The sequence below is a fragment of the Berghia stephanieae genome, chromosome 6, assembly GCF_034508935.2.
Source record: "Berghia stephanieae isolate SIO BIC M18660-M18661 chromosome 6, UCSD_Bste_1.3, whole genome shotgun sequence".
Classification (NCBI taxonomy): domain Eukaryota; kingdom Metazoa; phylum Mollusca; class Gastropoda; order Nudibranchia; family Aeolidiidae; genus Berghia; species Berghia stephanieae.
In genome coordinates this window covers 7,328,046-7,339,227 of record NC_088365.1, presented here as the reverse complement: position 1 = coordinate 7,339,227, position 11,182 = coordinate 7,328,046, and the positions used below count along the sequence as shown (strand labels likewise).

The window sequence follows — 11,182 nt, the reverse complement described above, 5'->3', positions numbered from 1 at the left end:
CGCCGTTGCCGGGCGGCGCGACATCAGACTACTGAATCCAATTACAAACCCTACAGAGAATCCACAACGTCATCAACTACATAAATAAAGACAGCAGCCAACCCCTTCGATCATTAACTCACTCAACCCTAACACCGACTAAATCCGTAGTTTACCCGAATTACTTTTACCCCATGCCTATTTATTACTTTTTTTCTGAGACAAATTATAGGCGTAGTATCAAAGCTAATGTTTTTAATTTTTACACATTAATGATAGTTGAATCAAACTATCTATCCACATGCTCATTTTCAAAAACATTTTATTTTCCAATTTGGAAAAGCAACAAAAATATCTAGGATTGAGTGAGTTAAAATATCCCCAACAACTCCTATCTAGATTGTAAAAAGACTCCGATAATTTCTATAACGTAGCAGGCCCCTACAAGAACGCTATAAAAACAAAACAGTGGATACACAGAACCCTTCGACTACAAACGTACAGACAACAAAGACTCCAATGTGAACCCGTAAAATCGCCTTCGACAAAGATCTTTTACAACCAACATAGGACAGACATTCCTAAAATTAATAAACACCTGTTTCCCACACGACCACAAACTACACAAAATCCTCAACAGAAGCACCATAAAAATCAGCTATCCATGCATGAAAAACATCGAAGACATAATCAAAGCACACAACAAACACATCCTAAATACCCATAACCAACAAAGCAACACACCGAAAAAAATAATGCAATGTAAAATAAAGACGTGTGCATCCTCCAAGGCAAATGCCTCCAATTGTGTGTTATAAACAAAGCAACCGCAGCCCACAACAACACAGATAGGAAATCGAAAACTACATCGGACTCACAGAAGTCCACTTTAAAATACGATAGAATCAACACACCTCAACCTCCAAACACGGCAGAAAAAGAACATCAGCTACCGTTAGCGAACACATCTAGAAACTAAAGGGCTCAAACACCCGATACAAGATCACATGGGATATCGTCTAAAAACAAACAAAAGTTACACAGTAAACACACAAAAATGCAATTTGTGCCTAAAAGAGCAATTTCACATAGTTAAAAACCCCAACACACAATAATAAATAGAAAGAGAGAAATCTTCAACACGTGCTTGCACAGGAGAAAATGATAACTGTTCAAAACACATTACACAACCCAACGAAACACCCACTACCCCAGACGCCCCCCCCCCTCCCCGCGCCCCAACACCATACCACGCTCAGCTTACATACACACACACACACATACACACACGCACACACGTACACATATGCATACGAATACTTACTTACTTACTTACTTAATCCTCTTCGGGCCTTGAGGCACATAGGGCATCCACCAGACATCTCCATTTTTTGCGATCGGCTGCTTTTGCGGTGGCTGTATTCCAGGACAGGCCTGCTTCCTTTAATTCTTTCTCCATGGTCCTTCGCCAGGTTTCTTTGGGTCTTCCCCGCTTTCTCTTCCCATCTGCTGTCCAGTGCAAGGCTGTCTTGGGAAGTGACCCTTTTTCCATTCTGGCCACATGACCCAGCCAACGCCATCTTCTTCTTTTTATTTGGCTATCAATGCTAGTGCAGTCAGCTTTCTTTAATAGATCCACTGTTCTTATTTTTGTAGGCCAAAATAAATTAAAAATTCTTTTTAAACACTTGTTCTGAAAGGCTTCTAGTTTCTGTATTAAGGAGGATGTCATTTTCCAGCTTTCACTTCCATAAAGCAGTACACTTAAAACATTGCTCTTGTATATTTTCAGCTTTGTCTTTCTCATTATTTGCTTTGATTTCCAAAAGTTTTTCAGCATGCCGAAAGCCTGGTTTGCCTTTTGAATTCTGTGCTTGATATCGTGTTCTGCATTTCCGTCGTCTGTTATTTTGGATCCGAGGTAGGAGAACTCTGTTATCTCTTCAATTATATGTTCATACGAATACATGCGCAACAAACCTACATCCGGAAACAACATTGGCGCCAACTGAACACACCAATATTCCTCCCGGACATTACTATACAGCATATCTGCCTGACGATAAGATTACATCAACGGATGAAACAATGTTGTAGGAGGAAATAACCGAATGAGGTGAGGATAATAAATAAATAAATAGATATACACAAAACACACACACACACACACACACACATATATATATATATATATATATATATATATATATATATATATATATATATATATATACATAAATACAATAATATAATATATATATATATATATATATATATATATATATATATATATATATATATATATATATTACAATAACGTCTAATAGGCGTTATCTCTCGTCCTGGGATTGCTGTTGGCTTGATATCATTTGTGATGCGATTTGAGCAACGCTATATTATCAAAGCTCATACAGTTTTATACCAACCGTATACCATCATGACCCCAGATTGTCATGTTAGTCACATTTTGTACATACCTCAAAATTTTGCACTCGAATGCCTCGATTTAGGTGACTACGTGCATGCTCTACAAAAGCTTCACCTAATTTAGGGCTGTTCAGGTCTTTAATCATCTTGTCTAGTTTGAAAGCGAGGTGTTGGGCGTGGTTTATAAAGGTTTCGTCGCTCTCAATAATGTTCGTCTTGCCGTTGACATCAAAAGATTTGAAATATTTCTTGATGTTGTGAAGATGCTCAATTAGCCTGTGGAGATTTTGATGTTTCGTATTATTTGTATTTGAAACCGTTGGAATGATGGTGATGATGATGATGACGATGATGATGATGATGATGATGATGATGATGATGATGATGATGATGATGATGATGATGATGATGATGATGATCTTTTTTTATATCGCAATATGCACTAAACGTGCTCAAACAGCTTTACAAGGGGTCCCTGGCCAACAGCAATATTTAACATTTGGGACGGGACATGACGCCTCCTTGGCGATATTACAAATTATTTTTCGGACAGAGACAACGCTGTTAACGACCAGGTGCTCATTTTACATTCAGCGTGGCTCAGCGGTACGGTCATTGAGTACGGTGAATTTGATTCAAACTAATCTGATGGGAAGAAGTCGTGACGTGACGTCACACCTTCCTACTCTCTTCCGATCCCAAGCTCTTTGGAAATGTATAGCCAGTTCTTCGTAGGGCTAAAAAAATGAGTAAGTTACAAATAGACTCATTACGTGGTACAACTATTTTAGGGCAATGTAAATGTTGGTGCTCGTTGAAAAAGGGGAAACCCGAATCGTCCATTTAATCTGTTTTCGTAATGTAAATGTTGCTGCTCGAAGCTCGAAGAAATAAATAACAATGTGAATTTGAATGTACGCTGTTTCATGAATGTTTCATTCATCTTGTTTTGTTGATAAAGGTGGAAACCCGAAACGTCCATTTGATCTGTTTTTAAAAATTAAATTGAAGCTTACATTCAATTTCACATTGTTATCTATATCTGTTTTCGTAATCAAATTGAAGCTTATATTCAATTTCACATTGTTATCTATATCTGTTTTCGTAATTAAATTGAAGCTTACATTCAATTTCACATTGTTATTTATATCTGTTTTCGTAATCAAATTGAAGCTTACATTCAATTTCACATTGTTATCTATATCTGTTTTCGTAATTAAATTGAAGCTTACATTCAATTTCACATTGTTATCTATATCTGTTTTCGTAATTAAATTTAAGCTTACATTCAATTTCACATTGTCATTTATCTCTGTTTTCTTAATTAAATTGAAGCTTACATTAAATTTCACATATTCATATCTGTTTTCGTAATTAAATTGAAGCTTACATTAAATTTCACATAGTTATTCATATCTATTTTCTTAATTAAATTGAAGCTTACATTAAATTTCACATAGTTATTCATATCTATTTTCGTAATTAAATTGAAGCTTACATTAAATTTCACATAGTTATTCATATCTATTTTCGTAATTAAATTGAAGCTTACATTAAATTTCACATAGTTATTCATATCTGTTTAAGTAATTGAATTGAAGCTTACATTCAATTTCACATTGTTATTCATATCTGTTTAAGTAATTGAATTGAAGTTTACATTCATTTTCACATTGTCATTTATATCTGTTTCCGTAATTAAATTGCAGCTTATATTCAATTTCACATTGTTATCTATATCTGTTTTCGTAATCAAATTGAAGCTTATATTCAATTTCACATTGTTATCTATATCTGTTTTCGTAATTAAATTGAAGCTTACATTCAATTTCACATTGTTATTTATATCTGTTTTCGTAATCAAATTGAAGCTTACATTCAATTTTACATTGCTATCTATATCTGTTTTCGTAATTAAATTTAAGCTTACATTCAATTTCACATTGTCATTTATCTCTGTTTTCTTAATTAAATTGAAGCTTACATTCAATTTCACATTGTCATTTATCTCTGTTTTCTTAATTAAATTGAAGCTTACATTAAATTTCACATATTCATATCTGTTTTCGTAATTAAATTGAAGCTTACATTAAATTTCACATAGTTATTCATATCTATTTTCTTAATTAAATTGAAGCTTACATTAAATTTCACATAGTTATTCATATCTATTTTCGTAATTAAATTGAAGCTTACATTAAATTTCACATAGTTATTCATATCTATTTTCGTAATTAAATTGAAGCTTACATTAAATTTCACATAGTTATTCATATCTGTTTAAGTAATTGAATTGAAGCTTACATTCAATTTCACATTGTTATTCATATCTGTTTAAGTAATTGAATTGAAGTTTACATTCATTTCACATTGTCATTTATATCTGTTTCCGTAATTAAATTGCAGCTTATATTCAATTTCACATTGTTATTCATATCTGTTTTCGTAATTAAATTGAAGCTTACATTCAATTTCACATTGTTATCTATATCTGTTTTCGTAATTAAATTTAAGCTTACATTCAATTTCACATTGTCATTTATCTCTGTTTTTTAATTAAATTGAAGCTTACATTCAATTTCACATTGTTATCTATATCTGTTTTCGTAATTAAATTGAAACTTACATTCAATTTCACATTGTTATCTATATCTGTTTTCGTAATTAAATTTAAGCTTACATTCAATTTCACATTGTCATTTATCTCTGTTTTCTTAATTAAATTGAAGCTTACATTCAATTTCACATTGTCATTATCTCTGTTTTCTTAATTAAATTGAAGCTTACATTAAATTTCACATATTCATATCTGTTTTCGTAATTAAATTGAAGCTTACATTAAATTTCACATAGTTATTCATATCTATTTTCGTAATTAAATTGAAGCTTACATTAAATTTCACATAGTTATTCATATCTATTTTCGCAATTAAATTGAAGCTTACATTAAATTTCACATAGTTATTCATATCTATTTTCGTAATTAAATTGAAGCTTAAGTTAAATTTCACATAGTTATTCATATCTATTTTCGTAATTAAATTGAAGCTTACATTAAATTTCACATAGTTATTCATATCTATTTTCGTAATTAAATTGAAGCTTACATTAAATTTCACATAGTTATTCATATCTGTTTAAGTAATTGAATTGAAGCTTACATTCAATTTCACATTGTTATTCATATCTGTTTAAGTAATTGAATTGAAGTTTACATTCATTTTCACATTGTCATTTATATCTGTTTCCGTAATTAAATTGCAGCTTATATTCAATTTCACATTGTTATCTATATCTGTTTTCGTAATCAAATTGAAGCTTATATTCAATTTCACATTGTTATCTATATCTGTTTTCGTAATTAAATTGAAGCTTACATTCAATTTCACATTGTTATTTATATCTGTTTTCGTAATCAAATTGAAGCTTACATTCAATTTTACATTGCTATCTATATCTGTTTTCGTAATTAAATTTAAGCTTACATTCAATTTCACATTGTCATTTATCTCTGTTTTCTTAATTAAATTGAAGCTTAAATTCAATTTCACATTGTCATTTATCTCTGTTTTCTTAATTAAATTGAAGCTTACATTAAATTTCACATATTCATATCTGTTTTCGTAATTAAATTGAAGCTTACATTAAATTTCACATAGTTATTCATATCTATTTTCTTAATTAAATTGAAGCTTACATTAAATTTCACATAGTTATTCATATCTATTTTCGTAATTAAATTGAAGCTTACATTAAATTTCACATAGTTATTCATATCTATTTTCGTAATTAAATTGAAGCTTACATTAAATTTCACATAGTTATTCATATCTGTTTAAGTAATTGAATTGAAGCTTACATTCAATTTCACATTGTTATTCATATCTGTTTAAGTAATTGAATTGAAGTTTACATTCATTTTCACATTGTCATTTATATCTGTTTCCGTAATTAAATTGCAGCTTATATTCAATTTCACATTGTTATTCATATCTGTTTTCGTAATTAAATTGAAGCTTACATTCAATTTCACATTGTTATCTATATCTGTTTTCGTAATTAAATTTAAGCTTACATTCAATTTCACATTGTCATTTATCTCTGTTTTCTTAATTAAATTGAAGCTTACATTCAATTTCACATTGTTATCTATATCTGTTTTCGTAATTAAATTGAAACTTACATTCAATTTCACATTGTTATCTATATCTGTTTTCGTAATTAAATTTAAGCTTACATTCAATTTCACATTGTCATTTTTCTCTGTTTTCTTAATTAAATTGAAGCTTACATTCAATTTCACATTGTCATTTATCTCTGTTTTCTTAATTAAATTGAAGCTTACATTAAATTTCACATATTCATATCTGTTTTCGTAATTAAATTGAAGCTTACATTAAATTTCACATAGTTATTCATATCTATTTTCGTAATTAAATTGAAGCTTACATTAAATTTCACATAGTTATTCATATCTATTTTCGTAATTAAATTGAAGCTTACATTAAATTTCACATAGTTATTCATATCTATTTTCGTAATTAAATTGAAGCTTACGTTAAATTTCACATAGTTATTCATATCTATTTTCGTAATTAAATTGAAGCTTACATTAAATTTCACATAGTTATTCATATCTGTTTTCGTAATTAAATTGAAACTTACATTCAATTTCACATTGTCATTTATATCCGTTTCCGTAATTAAATTGCAGCTTATATTCAATTTCACATTGTTATTCATATCTGTTTTCGTAATTAAATTGAAGCTTACATTCAATTTCACATTGTTATCTATATCTGTTTTCGTAATTAAATTTAAGCTTACATTCAATTTCACATTGTCATTTATCTCTGTTTTCTTAATTAAATTGAAGCTTACATTCAATTTCACATTGTTATCTATATCTGTTTTCGTAATTAAATTGAAGCTTACATTCAATTTCACATTGTTATCTATATCTGTTTTCGTAATTAAATTTAAGCTTACATTCAATTTCACATTGTCATTTATTTCTGTTTTCTTAATTAAATTGAAGCTTACATTCAATTTCACATTGTCATTTATCTCTGTTTTCTTAATTAAATTGAAGCTTACATTAAATTTCACATATTCATATCTGTTTTCGTAATTGACTTGAAGCTTACATTAAATTTCACATAGTTATTCATATCTATTTTCGTAATTAAATTGAAGCTTACATTAAATTTCACATAGTTATTCATATCTATTTTCGTAATTAAATTGAAGCTTACATTAAATTTCACATAGTTATTCATATCTATTTTCGTAATTAAATTGAAGCTTACATTAAATTTCACATAGTTATTCATATCTATTTTCGTAATTAAATTGAAGCTTACATTAAATTTCACATAGTTATTCATATCTGTTTAAGTAATTTAATTGAAGCTTACATTCAATTTCACATTGTTATTCATATCTGTTTAAGTAATTGAATTGAAGTTTACATTCATTTTCACATTGTCATTTATATCTGTTTTCGTAATTAAATTGAAACTTACATTCAATTTCACATTGTCAATTATATCTGTTTCCGTAATTAAATTGCAGCTTATATTCAATTTCACATTGTTATTCATATCTGTTTTCGTAATTAAATTGAAGCTTACATTCAATTTCACATAGTTATTTATATCTGTTTTCGTAATTAAATTGAAGCGTACATTCAATTTCACATAGTTATTTATATCTGTTTTCGTAATTAAATTGAAGCTTACATTCAATTTCACATTGTCATTTACAACTATTTTATATATACAAAATAAACGCAATCTAATATAAATATATATGTATTTTGTGTTTACTTGAGAAAGGTCAAAGGTCGAAACGTCGTCTAATTTGTGTTGTTAATTCATGAGTCAGATTTACTCCCTTTGTCTTAATCTCCATAAAACAGTTATGCCACCTTATGATTCAATATGTAACCTATTCGAGGGGGCAGCGTGGCTCAGCGGTACGGTCATTGCTTCCTACCCGAAAGGTACCGAGTTCAATCACCCACCTCTGCGTTGTGTGGCCTTGAGCAAGTCACTTCGTCGCCCTAGCTCACTTTGCGGCGCTGCTCTGCGGCTGACGCCTGGGTTATTCCAGTCTTCCCTTGGAATAGACCATAAAGACAAATTTCCCCTTGGGGATGAATAAAGGGAATTTTATTTTTATTTCATTTTTTTTATGATTCATCATCAGTCCTCCGAAGGACTGGTTACGTACACACTTCCAAATAGTTTGGAACCGAAAGAGTAGGAAGTGTGATGTCACGTCATCTCTACCCTATTGTGTTTGGTACTGCCAGCCCATTATAATGACGATTTGATGATTACTAACAGCAAAGAAAACAGACAAACCACATGGTTATATTGACTCCGATGCCTTTCAACCCCCCAGAGTGGTTTTGTACCATATTGTTCCATATATGCTGGAATTCGTCAATGTCTCTGAAAAATAAATGATTTATTATCATTATTTAAAAAAATAATTATTATGAAAATCAACCAAAGTAGTATTTTTCTGATCCCCTATCCATCAAGCAGAGCTGGGTCAATTAGATATGGTGGGAACTTCTTTTGAGATAGTCTAGCATCCTACCAAGGGGGCCAAGCAATTCTTACCGTACATTTAACGCTAATACTCTACAACAGTCGTAACGTCACTTCCTTCCTAATGACGCATGGTAACTTAGTAACACTGGCTCTAAACTATCGAAACAGTGGCGGACGCCCGTATGAAATATTTCTCCGGCGAGCATAAAAGCGTATCCAGAGGGAAAAACCCATAAATTTGATCTTGTTTTGACTTTTACACATTCTGATCACCAGGCATATGAAAAGTTCTAGCCAGCATGAAATATAGAAAGTAATGATTTTCTTTGTTTAGAACCGGCGTGACATCAGACTACTGAATCCAATTAACCAGTAAAACTCCAGTTGCATTTGCATGAAAGAATATGGTACAGTGAATGACATAACCAGTCGGATGGTGAAAAGGTTTAAACTGAAATATTGCCAAGTTTAGTCAAAGGGTCAATTTTTATCAAAATTAAGTTCATGTCATTAATGATTAAAACAACCCTTTTTTGTACATCTCCGGGAAATATCAAAGCTTAATTTCACCTCTAAATATCTTTTTTTTAAAAGGCTAGTCAAGTTGAAAAAAATATGAATTTTGAGAAAAGTTGCTAGATACCTTTCCCATACATCTGACCAGAACTTCATGAAAAATCACCCCGATTTTCTCCAAATAAAGATTAAAATGCTCTTGTGAGCATATTATTCTTTCAGAAAATTCAAAATTTTTCACCTTCCGACTGATTATGTCATGCACTGGCACATATGTACGAAGCATTAGCATGGTAAAAAATGGAAATGCGCTTAGTAGATATAGATTTTTATTTCCCGCATCTATAGACGAATCCTCACTCCGTTCTAAAATCAATTTATGATAAGACAATGACGTAAACCTGAGTTGCTTTATGATCACACTATTTCTTAAAGGTTTCGATCCTCAATCTTTTGATCCAAAGAGGAGTGGTGAGTCTCACCAAAATTCTGTCATACACTCGTAGTAGTATCGTTCGGCTACACTTCTATGTTCAAGGTATCAATCCAGGTCCGGAAGTCATCTTCACGTTTGTTGATGGTTTCAAATCCCCTTTCCAGTTTTGTCTCTGGGCAATCTAGTACGAGGTGGTTTGCATCTTGTGGTGCTTGGTTGCACTTTGGGCATGTTGGTGATTCTTGGAGCCCCCATCTGTGCATGTTGGCAGCTGTTCTTGTATGTTTTGACCGTAGTCTATTTGCAGCTACCCAGTTTTGGTTGATCATGTAGACCTGGGAGACTTTTACATGGATCTTCAATTACATACACTGAAATGGCACATTAAACATTATTTTGCCAGAAAACTCGTCCTTTTGGTGGTGGTTGTGGGTGTGGTTGAGGGGGGGGGGGGGAGGGCAAGCGTTAAACTGAGCCCCTGAAAAGCGCAGAAATCTGCAAAACCGTGTCAAGCGCTGTATACAATTTTATCATTTTAAAATCATTTATCATTTCTGGAACAAACCCCCCCAAAAAAAAAATGGCGTCGGAGTTATGTAATTAATCTCAACATGATCTTCATAATCTCCACTCATCCGAGACGGTGATTAGTCACCTCGACAACATGCCTTCAGGGGAGATTTTTTTTTTTTTTTGCACGATATTGGGAAGCTGGGCCGGATGATTCTGGCGGAAAGTAATTTGTCATGATTTTACCGCACTATACAAAGGAAAGACTCCATTTTCACTGTTATTATCTTAATGCTGAAATTGCGGCTATCTGGTCTTGTCGTATGACACTCGCTTTCGTTTCGGAAGGTCCTAGGTTCGAGCCTTGCTCGGCGCATAGTTGAGTCCTTGGAAAAGGCTCTTTACTCACATTCTCTCACCGTACTCAGGTGTAAAATGAGTACCTGGCCGTTAACAGCGTTGTCTCTGTCCGAAAAAAATATTATAATATCGCCTTACAGGCGTCATGTCTTGTTCTAAATTTTAAATGTTGCTGTTGGACAGGGACCCCCTGTAAAGCGCTTTGAGCACGTTTAGTGGATATTGCGCTATATAAAAGCTCATTTTAAATTGGGATAAACCTCTTATTCAGCACAGGACGTGTGGATTTGAAGGACTCCATTTTTTAAAGACAAAAAAAAAAAAAAACAAACAAAAAAACAAGCAAAACAAAGCAGGATTGAATGGATGTAAGATAGAACAGGAAGAGAAC

The 11,182-nt window shown here is 31.7% G+C and overlaps 1 protein-coding gene across 2 annotated transcripts in view; it reads right to left on the bottom strand.

The window, feature by feature from the left end:
- The window catches only part of LOC144975615 (uncharacterized), a 76,176-nt gene that overhangs the window by 60,715 nt on the left and 4,279 nt on the right, over positions 1 to 11,182 (bottom strand). For both annotated transcript variants that reach the window (XM_078919778.1, XM_078919779.1), the window contains exons 3-4: positions 8,775 to 8,864; positions 2,457 to 2,682 (exon numbers count right to left, since the gene is read on the bottom strand). In XM_078919778.1, coding sequence (XP_078775904.1) covers positions 2,457 to 2,682; positions 8,775 to 8,864 — 316 coding nt within the window. The remainder of the gene's footprint in view (positions 1 to 2,456; positions 2,683 to 8,774; positions 8,865 to 11,182) is intronic.